This window comes from Leguminivora glycinivorella, chromosome 24 (genome assembly GCF_023078275.1).
Source record: "Leguminivora glycinivorella isolate SPB_JAAS2020 chromosome 24, LegGlyc_1.1, whole genome shotgun sequence".
NCBI lineage: Eukaryota > Metazoa > Arthropoda > Insecta > Lepidoptera > Tortricidae > Leguminivora > Leguminivora glycinivorella.
This window is the reverse complement of record NC_062994.1, coordinates 9566169-9585842: the sequence shown is the minus strand read 5'-3', so window position 1 is coordinate 9585842 and position 19674 is coordinate 9566169. Positions and strand designations below refer to the sequence as shown.

Below are 19674 nucleotides of genomic sequence, written 5' to 3'. Positions count from 1 at the left end.
TAACTTTAAGGGAAGATTCTTTAGTTCAAATACAATCAATTTCTCTAAGTAACTAACATCTTAACTCTTACGGTTATCGCATTGTTAAAAAAATTAATGTAATTATACTGAACACGTGTGTGGCATCCCTTACCATTTCCTAATGTTATTTGTTTTGACACGTGCCGTCAAACACTTGACAATGACTTTAATGTTATGATTTAGGTCCTCTCACACTAAGTAATTAATCCATTTATTATGTACGGAAAGGAAAAAAAAAATTTTTTTCGAATTTAACAAAAAGCGATATACAGGGTGGTTCCTGATGATGAACCTAACTACGTGTCGAATTTAACGGAAAACCAAAAAACACGGTGTATAAAAAATGTATTATGACTGTGATATTTGCAATGTTTAAGGTAGACGTTAGAGTATACAATTGGCAAGAAGTAGCACAGTAGGTACCGAAAAAACGGCCAAGTCTCATTTGAAATCGCTGACCTAGTGGAATAGTTTTTTTTTTAATTACTCGTATTATAAATGGGCTTACTTTTGGCCACAGACTAGCCAAAGGCACAGACGTGGCCTACGATGGAGTGAGCTCGCCCAGAAGATGCCTATTCACTCTTGATTTAATCCAAAAAATAAAGCCTCTTCAGGCCTCATTGCCAATTTAGTCCTTTCAGCTCAAACATAAAATACAGAAATAGGAATATTTTCCTTAAATAGCTTAGCCCTACAAAAAGTAAAAACCCTTATAAATTTAGAGCAACCTTAAAATAAAATTATGAACCAACTTACGCAACGGAAAACAGTTTTAGAACCAAGAGCTTTATTCGATTTTCTAAAAGTGACGTTTCGTGTTGATTCTCCGTTGGTGTGGATAAAATCGCAAGTTTTCGAATAGGTACAATTAATAACCTGTCAATTATAGTTGCAATACTTGCTATCCACAGGTGACAAGTATGACTTAAAAATAAAATATAACAAAGTTTATTCATTAAAAACTGAAAATTTATTTATCTAATTTGTTTACTTGGTACAATCACATGGAAAAACTGAAATAGATACCAAAAACCAAAGAAAAGTGACCAAGTCCACTGGTGGCTGAGCCGGTAATCGAACCCGGGTGTCCAGCTATCGTGGCGACGTGCTTACCACTACACCATCCTGGTCGCCGTGGTACCCATTGAAAATTCTGTGCATGGTTATATATTATATGTTATGGGTGTGTAATGATTGGTATAACTTTTTTTGATATAGTAACATTTTATATAACAACATTTGGTATATATTTAAAGGATATAATCACTCATTTGACATAATTAACATTTGGTATAAAAACAAAATATCTACTTTTATTTTGTATAATCATTATTTCGTATACCACTTATAATAACTTATAATAACTTACCACTAATAACCGTTATATGGTATAACTATCTATTGATATACGACTAGTATAATATAATGAGCAAACAGTATAAAACATTTCATGAATTAATTTTAATCTTTTTTGAAGGGATCACAGTCCTAACCTACTTTTCTGATAGCAGTACATAATTATGTTTAAGGGTTACAGTTCTAACCTAACCTAACCTATTTTTCTGGTAGCAGCGCGTTGTGTGTAGGGGTCACAGTTCTAACCTAATCTACTTTTCTGGTAAATGATGGATCTAATTCATTGTACATTTTTTTTTAATTCTAACTGTGCTTTAGAAAGAATTTGTGTTATACAATTTATTTAGTATCGGAATTAAGCATTATACTCAAAGTAGGTTATAATAAATGTTATTCGATAAAATGATCATTATATTAAATAAGAATTATACAATTTGTAAGTATATTATGTGTTGTTATATGATTCAATAATTATAGCAAATGATCGTTATAACGACTAAAAATATATCAAAAAAAGTTATATCGATCGATACGCACCCATATGTTATCCCTAAGGCTTTGGCCAACTCTAAAGGCTAAAATAAAATAATTTGATTTATTCCTTAGTTCGAAAGCTAGATGTTTTTAAATTAGGTAATACGTTTTGGTTATCCATTCGACTTTTTTATTTATTTATTTGGAAAGCAAACAGAAATAAACGAGCAGGAGACAATGTTTCAAACACAATAAAACATTCGCTTATTTCCTAAACAGCTCTCACTAAAAACATTTAACTATAATTGAACTATTACTACACTTATAATTACTGTTGATTTTAAAATTATGCGTCTTTGACAGTTCTTGTTACTCGAATAAGGTCCCTAGGGCTAAAAATATTCCCGCGTCATATCTAAGCTATAATGGATCGGTTTATTTTCTCGAAAGGTCGACTAACGGGTTGAATGATAATTGATCCTGTCTAACCTTTGCCCTTTAGCACAGATATTTATTTCTTTAAGACGTCGTTTTATACGGCGATGAAAAGGTTATTAAAACTAAGACTTATTCAAATAATTAATGAGTCTACGGTTGTACTCACGTTATTATATCGCTATTGCTGCGACATGTTTCGGGCCAATTTGGAAGCCCCTCTCCACCCTACGGAGTTTAGCCGCCGCGTGAACTTCTATACGCCTGAAGAGGGGCCTCCGAATTGGCCCGAAACATGTCGCAGCAATCCATACTAAAATTTAATAAACCTTGTTTACATACATCAAATATCTCATCAAAGCTAGATTCACTAAACATCTTTAACTCCGCAGGGAACGACCCGTAAGTTCCAACTTTACGTCCCTCGCAAAGGAATATTTGAGTACAGTTAATGCTGAACAAACCTTGAGATTGACAGTAAATTATTTGTAAATGACATTTCAGACCCACTAGCACAACGTGCCTTGTCGCGCGCGAGTCCATACTTGAAGTAGATGTATGGACTCACGCGCGACAAGGCAAGTTGTGCTTAAGAGGATACGGTAGCCAAAATGCTAAAATGGAAAGGAGCTAAAATGCTAAATTTTAGTTAAATATACAAGTGTTATTAACTAGATTTATCGAAAAAAAAATTGTCCATTAAGTATAACTCAGTCAAGAGATATTTCAAAAAAATCTTTAAAATCGAGGTTCCGCTCTCGACTCTTTAAAGACTCCTTCAAAACGTAATCAATCTGAACGAAATTTGAGAATCTTTTGAATAACAATGAAATAATCTATGTCGGACCGTTTAGTTTTTTTGGTTAATTGTTACCAATCTTGAGTATCACACCTTTTTTTGCGCCACAATGAAAAAGGCCGTTTTTGGAAATTTTTGATTGGCTCTAGAATCTTTAAAAAGCAGAATATCAAAAAAATCAAAACGGGCCGACACAGATAAAAATAATAACAATCTGTGTTGAAAAAATCATTGCTCTATCTTCAAAAACCAGGGAGGAAATAGTCGAGAGCGTTTGTATGGAGAATTGACCCCTACCGTATCGTCTTAAGGGGCTGGTATCTGACATTAGCCGCCTTTACACAGTCGCTCTATCGCGCGTTCCCGGAGCGTACAGGATAGCGCGTGGTTAAGCCTGTGCGCGCGCGCGCGATTGCGTGTTGTTGGTTTTTAAGGTTCACGTTCTTTCGCGCGTGATTGCGCGTCGAAGTTTTTGAGAACGAAAAGAGCGTGCGTGTAAAGGCTAATCGTGCGCGATATAGGTACTGGTTATTATTGTTTGTTGTTATTAATAGTATCCACGCGATTGCGCGTCCGCTCGAGCGCACGCAATCGCGCGTTCTTTCCCTTCCCCATACTTTCATACGCGATTGCGCAATCACGCGCGATAGAGCGTCTGTGTAAAGGCGGCTAATAAGTACAGTCAGCTGCAGAGAAAAGTAGACCCCCCTGCATACAAATTTGTATACAAGGGGGTCTACTTTTCTCTGCAGCTGACTGTACAATAGACCCTACTCATAGTGTTGTTTCTGCCGGTGGGTAAGGCTGCCAGAGCTCAACGAGGATGCGGTGTGCTGGTGACGTAAGGAGCTCCGGAACTATTTGTTCCGTCTATTGTCCTTTGAGTCGTCGGCAACCCGAACCCTCCTTAGAACTTGTACACTCCTTTTTGTTGTGTTAAGTACACAGCAAAAAGGAGTGTACAAGTTTTAATGGGTTGGCAACGCGTACGTGACACTCCTTGAGTTGCAGGCGTCCATAGGTTACGGTGACCGCTTTCCATCAGGCGGACCGTATGCTTGTTTGCCACGGACGTAGTATAAAAAACTATTATTTTCTGACAATCTGTCAAACTGTAATTGATATCCAAAAACGTATACAGATGTACCTAGTGCGAAAGATTAAACGTACGAATGTGTCAAAATGCTATTTCAGTCAGTCTCAGTACAAGATTAACTGACATTAACTGAACTAGGTAACACGTAACATGACAAATACGAAAGTTTCCGGAAAAATACGAAGGATACATACTTAATTTTTGAAACTTTTTCTCAACTACAACTTTCAACGAGCGTTTATCGCGAATGTGTTTGCGTTACATTGCGCGGACCGGATTATTCTGTACGCATAGTTCATATTTCTTATGTCTTATACTAATCACCTTAAAGAGATTCGCCCGTATAGTGTGTAAAACACTGTATATCGTTGTCTGAGTGCCCACAACACAAGCCTTCTTGAGCTTTCCGTGCCTGTCAATCTGGGTAAGACTTGGTAAGACTGTCTTATAATATTTATTTATAATTCCGTTCTTACTTCATAGTTTAACTCCTTGTAACTAAAATATGAGGCAATCAAGCTTGTTTTGTCACGTGGGATTTACAGTATATTTACCTCCCTAGGGAACTGACCTGTAAGCTTTATCATCCCTCATAAGGAATATTTGAGTATACTTAATGCTGGGACCTTGAGGTTGCCGGGAAATCAAAATTAGTTACTTATATATATCGGATTTAATATAATTAGTTATAATATAATAAATAAATATATATTATAGGAAATTTTTACACAGATTCACTGAGTCCCACGGTAAGCTCAAAAAGGCTTGTATTTTCTTGTATTGTGGGTATGCAGACAACGATTTAAATAATATACAAATAGTAAAATCCATGACTCAGGAACAAAGATATGTGCTCATCACGCAGATAAATGCCCTTACCAGGATTCGAACCCAGGACCTCGGTTAAGCAGACAGGGTCGCTACTAGGCCAGACCCGGTAACCGGACTGGTCAATACTATAGGCCATTTTTTAATGAAATAGGCAGCAAATTTTTAATGATATGGGAAACAGTCATCACCGCCCATGGACATAAGCAACATCAGGGGAGCCACTTTGCGTTGCCGACCTTTACTTACTTACTTAGCTGGCGCGATAACCCAAAATGAGTTTTGGCCTCCAACACAAGAGCACGCCACTTCGCTCGGTCTTGAGCGGTATCGCGCCAGCTTTCGCCGACGCCGAGCTCACGGAGGTCAACCTCCACTCTATCCGCCCAACGATATTTTGGGTGACCAGCAGGACGGCGTCCATTCGGTCTTCCCAAGTAGGCTTTGCCGACCTTTGAGAACTCTAAATACCTGCTTCGTGAAGAACCCATTGTCATAGCGCAAGGGAAACATCTCAGAAGGTAGCTCATTCCACAACTTGCATGTTCCACGTTTGTTTTTTGATAGAAATTTGACGACAGGTCTGGCTCAGTCGGTAGTGACCCCGCCTGCTAAGCCACGGTCCTGGGTTCGAATCCCGGTAAGGGCATTTATTTGTGCGATGAGCACAGATTTGTACTGAATCATACATGTTTTCTATGTATATAAGTATGTATTTATCTATTTAAGTATGTATATCGTCGCTTAGCACCTATAGTACAAGCTTTGCTTAGTTTGGGGCTAAGTTGATCTGTGTAAGGTTTCCCCAAAAAAAAAAAACAACGTACCTGTCCGTAAGCGTAGTGGCGGTACGGGCCGCGTCCGTAGCCGAGGTTAGCCAACATGTCGGAGCTGAAGCGGTTGAACAGCCCGCCCCAGCAGTGCACCGTGGCTAGCCCGCACACGACCAAGAGCGCGCTCAACGGCACCGTGGCACTGTAGACAAGAGAAATTTTTTTTTATACTACGTTGGTGGCAAACAAGCATACGGTCCGGCTGATGGAAGCGGAGTGGTCACCATCACCTGTGGACGCCTGCAACTCAAGGAGTGTCACGTGCGCGTTGCCAATCCATTAGAAACTTGTACACTCCTTTTTGATGTGTTAAGTACGAATGACTGAATGTTACGCGCTGAGTGAGCGGCATTTCACGCAACGTAACACTGAGTCTTACGCGCTGTCAGTTAGAAGTCGCATTAGAAGAATCACTTCAAAAATAGACAGGAAGAGATGAATTGATTTAGAACGGTTTCGTACTACTTCTGATCCAAATCCGATCAGAACCCGTGAAAATCGCAATACCCACACTACCAAGATTCATATTCCAAGCACTAAAGTGGGCGCTGGTGCGGCTGCATAGGTTTGCCAAAAAACGGTTTTTTTTCTGGCTTGAAAAAAAAAACATGAAAAAATAACGTGAAAAAAAAAAAAACAGTTTTTTCTGGAGTATGTTTTTTTTTTAATGTACGAAATCTCAAAATTTGCAAAGCAGTTAATACTTTTAGGTTTTTTAGACTGAATGTTAATTTATACTTATAAAATTAACATTTAATATTTATTTATATTTATAAAAGTAACATTTACGAAATCTGTAGCTGATAGTTATCACTATTTACTGTTGGCAACACCACCGCCTCTCCACGCTACACGCCGCATCGGGGATTCCCCAATAAACGTTTGTATACTGAATGTTAATCGAATTAAAATGCACGTTATTGTTATTGAAACACGTTACAACTCACGAAAAACCGCTATTGTCGAATTATTAGTTCATCTGAAAAATAAAACCATATTTAGAAAAAAAACCATGGTGCTCGGTTTTTTTTCATGTTTTTTTTCATAATTCTGAAAAAAAAAAAACGTTTTTTTTTCTATTTGCAACCCTATGCCGTCCTCGGCTGAAGACCTTAAACGTCGCAAGTATGCCAACCTCGGAAGTAGCTACATATTTGCGGCGTTTGGGATTGAAACCTTGGGGCCGTGGGGGCCTAGTGCGCGTCGCCTCTATGAGGAGCGAGCTGCGCCTCATAGACGCATCTGGTGACCAGAGAGGGCTGGCCAGTATTTCGCTCAGCGGATAAGTATAGCTATCCAGCGGGGCAATGCGGCCAGCCTTCTGGCACACCTCGGGCACTGGCGATCAAATATACGAAAGAGGCGCGTTCCTATCACACAGTCTAAGCTCGTCTAGGTGAACGCGTACCATGCTGGTATGAGTGAGATATGACAGCGACTGTTCGCGTTTTTGACAGGCGGTAACTGAGAGGGGGTGGGCGGCACTTTCAGCAGGGAGCGGGAGTGGCCATACTGTACGATTATTATATTATATTATATAGCCTTGATTTCCATATCTAGTTTGTTCGATGTATTGCTATTATTATTATTATTTCTTTAGTTAGTATGGATCCCTCTTTGGGTGAAGGCCTCCCCCAGTTTTTTCCAGCTTTCTCTGTCTTCTCCTGTCTTCATCCACTGTTTTCCGGCTATATGGGTAATGTCTTCAGACCAGCGTTTCTTAGGTCTATGTCGCCCGTATGACAGACAAAAGATGAACATACTGTACGATAGTACTCTTTATTGTACTGTGCTTCTGGGCACCCTATACCCACTGGCGACGATTTGAGCCTTTGAGTATAAGTTTTTATTAAGTAAGATTTTTAGTATAAGTGTTTATTTGTAAGTTTTTGCTATGTTGTTGTTTGTTAAAATAAATAAAATATAGTCAGGTTTCAGATTCATCTTCGAATGGGCCTGTACCTATATCAAGATGCCTCATTAAGTGTTATGGCTGTAATTTGCGACACAGGCCCGCCATCTTGTTAACCGAGTGTTGATGACGTCATCTTTGTTAAATATAGCAGTGTAATAAGTACATTTCGTTATAAGTGCGAGAAGTATGTCATTACTTCGCGAGTGGCAAATCTCGGGACGAGTGAAGAATGACATTCTCGCACGTGTGACGAACGACGTTTTTTAATACAGTTGCGAAAAAACACTACTACTTACAACGAAATAAAACAATCCGAACTATCAATTTTCCCATGGACATTGACGGATTTTTTGACAATTCAAAGGCGTATTTTTGAAGCTTTTAAACTTGCGTGCATATTTTCGAGTTTGCTATTCATCTAACATAATTTATTTCATTGGGTGCCATAAAAACATAAACATTTACGATTTGGGACGATTGTTTAATGTACAACTACATTTTAATTTAATCGATCCATTTATGCCCCGACGTATTGCAAATAACGTAAAATAATTATGACAAATCGCGTAACATATTGAGGTTTTTTTAACGTGCATTAAGTTAAAACATGGTAGACGCCTCTACTTTGACAGTAGAAGACGCGTTTCGTTCCAATCATGTTCTGTTTACACGACTCATTATGACCGATTTTTCAATGTATAAACCATTTTATAAATTATGTTTAGTATGACTAAAAGTAAACAATTACATATGAAATATTAACGTTTTAAATATTAATCACTTAATAGTATGTTTATAGTTTTATTCTGTCTTAGTAAACTAGACTAATATGAAAACAGCTCGGTAAGTAGTCGTAAAATGGAACGTATATACTTTTTACGCACTAGTTCGTAAAATACAACTTCTCGCACGCTAAACAGCCAAAAAACGGGCACTTTTTGAGCAACTGTATTAAAATAGTACATTAGTGAAAAAATATTTTCAGTAGAGATGGTGTTTTTTTTACGCACTAGTGCGAGAAGTGGTTCATTATATGCTAGGTCGAAACTTTGGAGGCTCATCTGTACTGAAAAACGTCGTACGATACACGTGCGAAAAGGAAATTCGAAACGAGTGGCGATAAATTAAAACACGACCGAAGGGAGTGTTTTAAATCGACACGAGTCGACACCTTCCTTTTTTACGCACTTGTATCGTAATGTACTATTGTTACTAGTGTCAATTTAAAACACTCCCTTCCGTCGTGTTTTAATTTATCGCCATTCGTTTAGAACTTTTCCGTATTTGTACTCGTATCAATGTACGTATTATATTATATTCATTTACGCCGAAGGCAAATAAGCACACAGTCCGTCTGGTAAGGAGTTTCTGGAGAGGAGGGGAGTTGTGACAGAGGCAGTTGAGACAACGTCGATTTTTGGGAATTTTGCAGCAAGGTCGCAAAAGCGCGCGTTTGCTAGCGAGACTTGAACGAAATACTAACTAACCTAACCTAACCTAACCTAACCACAAAATTAAAATTTTGAAAAAACCCCCGACTGCGACATAGTAGACCAATTTTCATGAAACATGGCTAAGAACACTCCCGACTAACTCAGCTTTCAGACAAAAAAAAACTAAATCTAAATCGGTTCATCCGTTCGGGAGCTACGATGCCACAGACAGACACACACACAGACAGACAGGCAAACAGACAGACAGACAGACAGACAGACAGACGGACAGACAGACAGACACGTCAAACTTATAACACCCCTTCGTTTTTGCGTCGGGGGCGGGGGTTAAAAATAGTAGTTAAGTTCGTTAAAATCGACTTTGTCTTAATAATCCTCTGTCTCAACTAGCCTCAATCTCCCCTAATACACAATTCTGGTTAGTAGCCCATGAAAGTTAACATTACTAATTATCTTTAAGTATACTTAAAAAGTTCGACCAATAGGAAACCAGCAAAGTTTTAATTCGAAAAACCTTCCAAACTTAATCAGGGAAATCCCCCAAGTCTCAAAATACCTCAAATAATCCACAAATTCGTTATAGAGAACACTCCAGCCTTTGTAAAGGATAATAGAACCTATACAAAGGATGATAAGGTCCACTTGTTCCTTCGTTAAGCCGTTTAATTGCCCAATTATTATGTTCTTTTTGAACAACAAATTCGGAAGGTTTTTGGGAGGTTGAAAAACTTTTTAGCTCCGAACATGTTTTATAAGTAAGTTTGTATTTGTTTTTTTATTATATACTACGTCGGTGGCAAACAAGCATACGGTACGGGGATGGAAAGCGGTCACCTATGGACACCTGCAACTCAAAGAGTGTCATGCGCGTTGCCACCCCATTAGAAACTTGTACACTCCCTTTTGCTCTGCTAAGTATAAGTACACATACATTTAAAGCAAAATATGGAGATGTATTTTTAAGTGGAGATAGTTGAAGGGATGGAGAGTGACATAGGCTACCTTTTGTCTCTTTCTAACGCTCCACTTCCCTAAAATAGGGGGTGAAAGTTTGTATGGAGCATTCACAATTTTCGAATTTAACGCGAGCGAAGCCGCGGGAAACGCTCCCTAATAAAGAGTAGAATTATTTGTGATCTTCCATGACTAATAAAGGGCTAAAGAGGCTAGAGGTGGACTATGTATGAAGACGGCCTTTTTAAAGACTTCAAAGTACAGAGGTAAGTAGATAAATTAAGAAGATACGTATTTTCTTACTTACTTAGGTATATGAGTTGTGTCTGTTTGTCTTTCCCATCACGGAACAATGGTGTTCCGGACCTTTGGGAGGCGTTGCCCTTACCCGTATCATGGGACACACGCAGAGGCAACACCCGCCAGGGTGTAAGGATTATTTGAGAGTTAATGGAACCTAAACTGAACTGGGCTATTGGATGAAAGTGATGGACTAAATACTGGGCTATGGGATAAATAACCGGACGCCTGCCTATTAAAACGGTGTCCAATTTTATTTCTGGCAGACGGTGACTCGTCCCCACAAGATGGACCCCCACAAAAAGTGACATCCAAGATGGCTAAAGGGCAACATAACACCGATGTGAGAACTCAAGGGTGTCGAGAGGTGTACACCGCTTTCTGCCCAGTGGCCGTTAAGCCACTGTACTGTACCAACTCGCGTCTTACGCAAATTTTCACTTCCACCCTGGGGGCATGTAGCCCTAACGACTCCACTCAGGACGGCCAGCCAAGGCAAGCTAGAGAGTCCTGTGAGTTGTGTCTGTTTATTATTATCATTTTTATTTTATGTTTCGATCTCAGTCTGTTGTTATTTTTGTTGTAACGTTTTCACTTTCTTAACTGTTTGACCACGTTCTTGTATGTGTTTTGTATTTCTTCTGTCTGTTACCCTCCGTGAATCTTTCTCACTTGATGGTCTCATCGGAAGATCAGCGCTGGAATATTCTATTCCATTTTCTTTGAGATTTACTGAAAAGTACCCATATACTTAGAATGAATTCGAATTTGTTGTATCCAATTTACTCTGTAAGTGTGTTGCTTTTGTTTCTTTTTATGTACATACAATAAAGTATAGGTACATATTGTAAATTAAAGTTTGAAGCAGTTACTAAATATATTACAATAATATTATTTAGGTAAGAACAAAAGACCATCACATATCTATTATATGTCACTTCAAGACGCCTACAGTTATTTAGTGAGCAAAAGCGAAGACTTTGCTTGTAATAAAAATAAGTACCTAAATTACCTGTTTTCACTCAACAAGTCAGGGAGCGTGAAACTGAAACGTCCTGAATTTCACCCAATTACCTCGCTTAACGAAACGGAATGTCATAAAAGGAATATACCTACATGGAAACAATATTTGAGCATTTCTTTTTTTTTTGCCACTTTTATGAAGTGTGATATTTTTGAAAAAAAAAAATGCTATTTCTACTCAGAATTACTAACTTTTTCAATCCTATTAGTAGGTAACAAAATTGTCCCATACTATTTTTTTCTTATTTTGTTACCATTTTTCGTACATGTACTGTATCAAGTAACAAAATAGAAAGTAACTTTAAAAATGTATGGAAATTCTGGGACACTTTTTTCTCCCAGTGAAATTGAAAGTACTGGATTCTGAGTACAATTGACCTTTTTTGTCCTAAAACAATTAAAAAAATTATTGGCAAAAAAAAGTAAATGCTCATTTTTTTTAAGGCACAACAATATATCACACGTTGGGGTTGGAAAACAAAAAAAAACCGGCCAAGAGCGCGTCGGGCCACGCTCAGTGTAGGGTTCCGTAGTTTCCCACCGTCCGTCACGAGTGTCCCTACTTAAAAAAACAATTCGACAATTTAATAGCTCATATGGGCTGCAAGATACAGTCCTAGCCTAATAGTTTGCAGTCCACCGGACATTGCCTGCGAGTAAAATTTTGTGTTTTTATTTAATTAATAAATTAACTTTACTTTACTTTATATCCTTCCAAACCCCGTCAATTCAGGAAAAATCGTAACAGCGCGAAGTAGCCTAAAGTTCAGCGCCATCTCTCGGGAAATTGGGTTACTAATTTACACAAGTTGCACCAACCACTTAACTCAGGGTTAGTGGGCTGTCATCTGTCAAATTCCATATAAAATGGTGGGTTGACCCTCGGGTTCACCCTCTATTTTCGTTAGTGCAAGTTGCCCTTATACGCGTATCCCATGGGTACCTAGAGAAAAAAATATTGTTAGGATTTTTTCTTCTAATTTTCATTAATATTTTGAAGTAGTTGTTTTAATATACACCGTGTTTTTTTGATGACCATTAATTTCCATCAGTTACTAATCAATAATTTTATTGTTTTTAAGAGCGTGTTAAATTTGCGACTAGTAGAATTACATTATACACAAAAAAAAATCTAAAAGTGCTGTAGCCGCTAGCAGCATTTCCACTCTGTATCGCGAGATTTATTCTGCACGCGAATCTGCCAGTTGCCTCCTGTTATCACTTAAGTTAATGAGCAATTTTGTTCTTAATGAAAAACAAAATGTGCAATTAAGAATACGCTCAGGACAGCTCTAAAGCTGTTGAGGGAGCTTCTAACCTTTTAAAAGAACAATTTAAAAGTACAATAAAACTTTTATAATTTACCGTTTTGCATAATTACTTCATTTAACATTTTAATGGCTTTTTTACCTGACTTTTTGTAGTGCAAGAAAGAATTTTATCCAACCGGTGTTTAAGGGAGGTCAAAAAAGGCGAGTGGCGTGGGTAACAATTTGAGGCGAAGACGAAAAATGTTAATAAAGACGCCACGAGGATTTTTGACTGAGTTGAACACCGTCGCATGTTACTGTGCATGTTACAATACTTTTTCTACGACCGTGTACTTACATTTTGAATAGTTTTCTAGAATAACTTTTGTGCAACACACAAACAAATTTTTTGGATTTTAACACAAAGTTTTACAGTTTGAAAACACATGTCTATGGTTCACATGTTTTTTTTCTGGGTTGTTAAGTTGGTAGCAATGTAATGTGTTTTAAAGTGGTATTTACACTGAGAGAAATTTGCATTGTGAATTTAACAAGTTCGACTTGTTGCGGTTTATCCGTTTGAATCAGCCAAACGTATGTTTAAAACAATGTGTGTCAGGTTGTTTTTATAAAATCGACTTGTTGATTCAAATATATTGCCGATTCAAATGACAAGTAGCTTGTTGCTTGAACCAAAGAGCACGTAGGCGCTATTTTAACCAAAAAACTTGTGGAACGAACATGAAAACTGGTTGTATTTTCTCTCAGTGTACACGCAAGTAAAGGTGCCAAAAACATACTGCGTGTATACAAAAATGTTTTTTTGGGGAATAGACTTGTCTTGGCATCTATTATGTTAAGATTTAAGATGCAACAGGAGCGAAAATGGTAAAATGGAAAGAATACTCGTGTTATTATCTAGATTTATCGAAAAAAAAAATGTTCATTAAGAACAACTCAGTTAAAAGATATTTCGAAAAAATCTTCAAAATCGAGGTGCCGCTCTCGACCATTTCCTCCTCCAAAACTTCATCAATCGTAACGAAATTTGAGAATATGATTAACAATGAAATAATCTGTGTTGGAGCGTTTAGTTTTTTTGGCTAATTGTTATCAATTTTGAACCTCTCATCTTTTTTTGTGCCATATTTTTCGAAATTTTTGTTAGGTTCAAGCGTCTTTAAAAATAATAGTAATATGTGTTGAAAAAATCATTGCTCTAGCTTCAAAAAAAGAGGAAATAGTCGAGAGTATTCGTATGGAAAATTAGTGCCCCTCTTGTTGCGTCTTAAATATCTGTGATCGACCCTGTAAATTAATTAATTAAATAAATAAATATTATAGGACATTTTTACACAGATTGACTGACGATTGAAATGACGAATAAAAATACGGGAGTTGAAAAAAATTATAAAGAAGAAGTAATCTTAGATAGAAGATGTGATACCAAGTGGCTCAGTTTTACTACCAAGTGTAGAAATCTTGTCAGAATTGATCGCAGTGAATGTGGCCTACCGCTCCCTAGGGACTGAGATCTAATCTCCTTGATGAGACATCTAGGTTTTGCCTTTTCTTTCTATTAAAAATAGACCCCCGACGCAAAAACGTCTGTATGTCTGTCTGTCTGTTTGTCTGTCTGTCTGTCTGTGTGTGTCTGTCTGTGGCATCGTAGCTCTCGAACGGATGAACCGATTTTGATTTAGTTTTTTTTGTCTGAAAGCTGAGTTAGTCGGGAGTGTTTTTAGCCATGTTTCATGAAAATCGGTCCACTAGGTCGCGGTCGGGGGTTTTTTCAAAATTTTAATTTTGTGGTAATGTTATTAGATTTATTGTTCCGTATAAAAAGTGGGCTTCTAATTGTCAATGTGAAAAAGCACTACCGTACAGTGCTTTTTCACATTATCCGATCCGTTATCGGATGTAGGAAGGATTTCAAAAGCAAAAATTAAACATGGCGGCTTTAATGTATAGGATATCGGTCCTACATGAGCATTTCTTTTTTTTTTTGCCACTTTTATGAAGTGTGATATTTTTGAAAAAAAAAATGCTATTTCTACTCAGAATTACTAGCTTTTCAATCCTAGTAGTAAAAAAACTTGTCCCATACGATTTTTTCTTATTTTGTTACCCTTTTTCGTACATGTTGTATGGGGTAACAAAAGAGGAAAGTAACAAAAATGTATGAAAATTCTGGGACACTTTTTGTCTCCCAGTGAGATTGAAGGTACTTGTGATTCTGAATACAATTCACCTAAAATTCCCTAAAACAATCAAAATTTTTTTATTGGCAAAAAAAAAGAAATGCTCACATCCGACATCGGATCGGATAATGTGAAATCTCACTTACGTTAGTGACGATAGCTGTGTAGCATAAATTTTCATCACACTCCCACAGTAAATGTGCAATTGCACGCAGGCGGAGCGGGAATTATAGAAAAAATGTTTTCATTAGGGAGTTATGGAAATTTTCGTACCGTAGTAGTAGTATTTAACTTTGTTTTTGCAAGTGTGTTAAAAAACAATGTGTGTAACTCGTAAGAATATTACAAACTCGAGTCTTTAGCAATATTTAACTTCCGCTCAACGTAGCACAAATTACTATTCTCTCGCTCCTCCGAGAGATTTTGACCATTAAAATATTTCGGGTTTCTCAAGTTACACGGTGTATAGCTGAGTACATATTATTCACTTTAAGTTCTCGCGATTTGTACACATATTTAAAGTCACATACAGGTCGAATGCGATTAATTAACATTATTTTACCTCTTTTCCCTAAAAAAAAAGAAAAAGAAAAAAGGAAAAATAATGTGAATTAATCGCGTTCGACCTGTATGTGACTTTCAAACTTCATAAGTTTATAAGCCACTTGAATAGTTTGAAAGTGGTTTGAAATGATACGGTACGTTATTCAAATAGTTTCAGTAACTTTCCTTAATATCTCTCTTGAGCGATTTCATCCTGTACTTACTTAAATGGAATTAAACTTTTGTCCTGTATCGCTTTTTGGGCGCAACAACTCGAGAGGACTGTAAAGGGATTTCATATTATTTTTTAGGCCTAGGCCTGCAAAGTATTTTTTTTTATAAAATATTGTCCTTCAGAGCATTTTTTATTTTATTTCATTGTATGTTTGAGAAAAGCACTATACATGCCTCGGCGTGAAAACGGATTCCCGGCCTCGTATCCCTATCCGGCCTCGTATCCCTATCCGGCCTCGCTCGCACGCTCGCTCGGCCGTATATACCCACTTGGCCGGAAATCCTCATTTTCCCGGCCTCTGATGTAATGTACTATTGTTACAAAATGTTTAAATCCTTTAAATCCATACTATACCAATATTATAAAAAGGAAAGTGTGTGTGTTTGTCCGTCTTTCACGGCAAAACGGAGCGTCGAATTGACGTGATTTTTTAACTGGAGATAGTTGAAGGGATGGAGAGTGACATAGGCTAATTTTTGCATAGGATAATATTCAACACAATCTTGTATTGTTCTATGAATAAATAAATAATAATAATATGTCTCTTTCTACCGCGAGCGAAACCGCGGGCAAAAGCTAGTTTATTATATATTTTTACTTAACCTGATTTTTAAATTGACTAGAATTATTACTTAACAAATCTTATTACTAAATCTACGTCTCAAAAAATAAATATATAAATTATTAAACGATTCATGAAAGGCAGAACCATTAAAATCGGGATCTGAGAAAATTAAATTAACAATCTCATTTCTGTATTAATAAAATTTTCTTTTACCTACTAAATTAAACGTTTTTGTAGGTTATAAAGATAACAAGCATAAAACCTTTTAATCTCAAGGCCGAATTCGAAGTATTTTTACTTATACTATTTTCATTTTAGATTTTTCAAATATTTTACTTAATATTTTGTTGGTACTTTATGAAATGTCAATCAAAAAGTTATTCTTTTTAAAAACTTAATAAGATTTTTTATTTGATCTGGCAAACTACTTTGAAATAGGACAATCATTCACTAAATTAAATAAATAAAGCATTAGATGAAAAACCGGCCAAGAGCGTGTTGGGCCACGCTCAGTGTAGGGTTCCGTAGTTTTACGTATTTTTCTCAAAAACTACTAAACCTATCAAGTTCAAAACAATTTTCCTAGAAAGTCTTTATAAAGTTCTACTTTTGTGATTTTTTTCATATTTTTTAAACATATGGTGCAAAAGTTAGAGGGGGGGGGACGCACTTTTTTTTCCTTTAGGAGCGATTATTTCCGAAAATATTAATATTATCAAAAAACGATCTTTGTAAACCCTTATTCATTTTTTATTCAATATCAGCCCCCACTGACGGACGGACGGACGGACGGACAGACAGACATGGTGAAACTATAAGGGTTCCTAGTTGACTACGGAACCCTAAAAAAGAGTGGAAGGGTCAGTTGGAAGTGGAAGACCTAGGCGAACTTTTCTTGTTCAAATCGGGGAAATATTGCAAAAAGGCCAAGTCAGAAGTACTCGAAACTGACGAGCGTGTACTCGTATGAGAAACGTTATGAAAGTGTGTGAAGCGAAAGTGATTTGTCAGGATCGTTGTAAATGGAAATCCGTCATCTCTGCCTACCCCTCTGGGAAACAGGCGTGATGACAACCGGTCTGGCTCAGTCGGTAGTGACCCTGCCTGCTAAGCCGCGGTCCTGGGTTCGAATCCCGGTAAGGGCATTTATTTGTGTGATGGGCACAGATATTTGTTCCTGAGTCATGGATGTTTTCTATGTATATAAGTATGTATTTATTTATTTAAGTATGTATATCGTCGCTTAGCACCCATAGTACAAGCGTTGCTTAGTTTGGGGCTAAATGAAGACCAGGGGCCTTTCTCGAAAGGTACAAGCCTTGTATTACAAGTGCGCGAACTGTCAAATCGTATGGGTTGTCATGGAAACACACTTGTAATACAAGGCTTGTACCTTTCGAGAAACGGGCCCCTGGAAGCGTATAATTCTTACATTTTACATCCTTCCTACATCCGATATCGGATCGGATAATGTGAAAACGGCCTTAGGCTTAAAACTAGACTGCGCTGTTTCGTAGCCTGGAAGTGGCCAAAATCATATTTTCCCCAAAAAATTTGCGTGTTTTTATTTTTTATAAGAACAAATTAATTGCTTCTTTATTTTAATGTCATGATATCACGTCAATACACATTTTGAAAAAAAAAATTGTAGGCATCATCAGTGTAGTTTAGTTATGATAGTATTTAATAGGTGGCGCTAAAAAATTGAGGTACGGTTCTTAGTATAAAGGTTGTAAATCCTTTATAAATCATCCTTGACAGTAGCTATTATGAAATACAATTTCTATTTTAGTAGTCGGAAAAATTTTGAATAATATGTTACTTACTACCGGAAATGTCGGAATGTTAAAAGGTATAATTTTCACGACACGATTTTTACCTTCGCAACTTAACAACCCTGAAATAATTTAATAAAAAATAAAGTCAAGTAATAATGTAAAATCAAAAGCACCTAAATAATAGTCAAAAAATTCAAAACTATGGCGAAAAGTTAGGTGAGCTACTTTTTGAAATAATTATGTCTGAATTGACCAATACGAAAAATGATAATGAAAAAACAGGTGGCAAACTATCAAAAGAGGTCTAAGTGACCCTTACGAAATGTGTCATTTCACTGTGTATGTCTGTCTGTACTCACAGATCTGATACATGTTGCCTGGAGCGGATTGAAAATGACAAACATTTACCCAAAATATCACATTTTAAAAAGCTTAAAGAACATAATATTATCTTAAAATAAAACTACACTATTTAATCTAAAATTATTCTAAAATTAAACTTAAAATAAAATAAAAAATTAAAATTAGACTTAAAATCTAAAATTAAATTAAATTAAAAAGCTTGATATCTAATGTAATTAATTTGTAACCCTCCTTTTATGTACCTTTCTTAATAAAATTGTGTTACTGTATTCACAAACTTTACTATCCATTTTTTCCATACCTTTAATTTAAAATCATTGTTACCTTGCGCTGTATACGTTTAAGTTAAATCTAGTAATCGGTGGACAATGTTGATCTCATACCTTACTAGGTATAGGCTAGTTTCCTACTAGTCAAATCAGCTTCTTTTTAAGAACTGTCAAAACGATTTGCTAATATGGAATTACAATAAAATACTGAGAAGTGACGTCACGGTCAATTCATTTACTGTATATCTTTCTCTTTGACTTATTAAATAGAAATTATGTTTAGACATAACTACTGTCCATAAATTTCTTCTCATTATTTCGAGCACTGCATAAAATATTTTATTTTAAGTATAGGAAACTAGACTATTAACAATTTTATTATTTATTATAACCTTGTGTGTTACTGTTTAGTCCCAAATAAATTTTGTTTAAATGTTGGGTAAATCTATTCTGCTTTATGGTTTAATATATCAAAAATATTCTCTGAAAGATAACCAACCAGCAGAATGGATTTACCCAGTTTTTAAGTTAAGCGACAAAATTGAGAGAAAAAGACGCCAAAGTGTTACGAAATGTGATATTTGATCGTGTTTGTCTGTACTTACCGATACATGTTGCCTGGAGCGGGTCTGAAGGCTGACTGGATCTATATTGGGGGGTCTGCGCCGCGCATAGGGGCGGTTTAGCAGTGGGCGGTGTAGGCCGCGATCGGGGCTGCGACTTTTAGTCGCAGGGCGACTATAAAAAAAAAAAAAAAATTTATTTATTTATTTAAACTTTATTGCACAAAAGAACAACTTAATGTACAAAAGGCGAACTTAATGCCATGAGGCATTCTCTACCAGTCAACCTTTGGGCAAAGCAGAGAAGATTGTAGGCGGTGCATTAAGAGATCAATTTTGAAATATCAATCAAAACCATATAGACATATAATATATTAACGTACATACAATTACATACTCTCTCTCTCTCTCATATA

General features: G+C 36.6%; 1 protein-coding gene across 2 annotated transcripts in view; it reads right to left on the bottom strand.

The window, feature by feature from the left end:
* LOC125238622 (ITG-like peptide) overlaps positions 1–19330 on the bottom strand; it is a 61721-nt gene extending 42391 nt beyond the window's left edge. The window contains exons 1-2 of one of the 2 annotated variants that reach the window (XM_048145984.1): positions 19301–19330; positions 5840–5987 (exon numbers count right to left, since the gene is read on the bottom strand). In XM_048145984.1, the coding sequence (XP_048001941.1) occupies positions 5840–5987; positions 19301–19308 (156 nt within the window). In that variant the 5' untranslated portion in view covers positions 19309–19330. Of the gene's footprint in view, positions 1–5839; positions 5989–18428; positions 18444–19300 lie in introns of those variants that run through there. The other variant, XM_048145985.1, reaches the window with a different exon arrangement.
* Between the last annotated feature and the right edge of the window lie 344 nt (positions 19331–19674).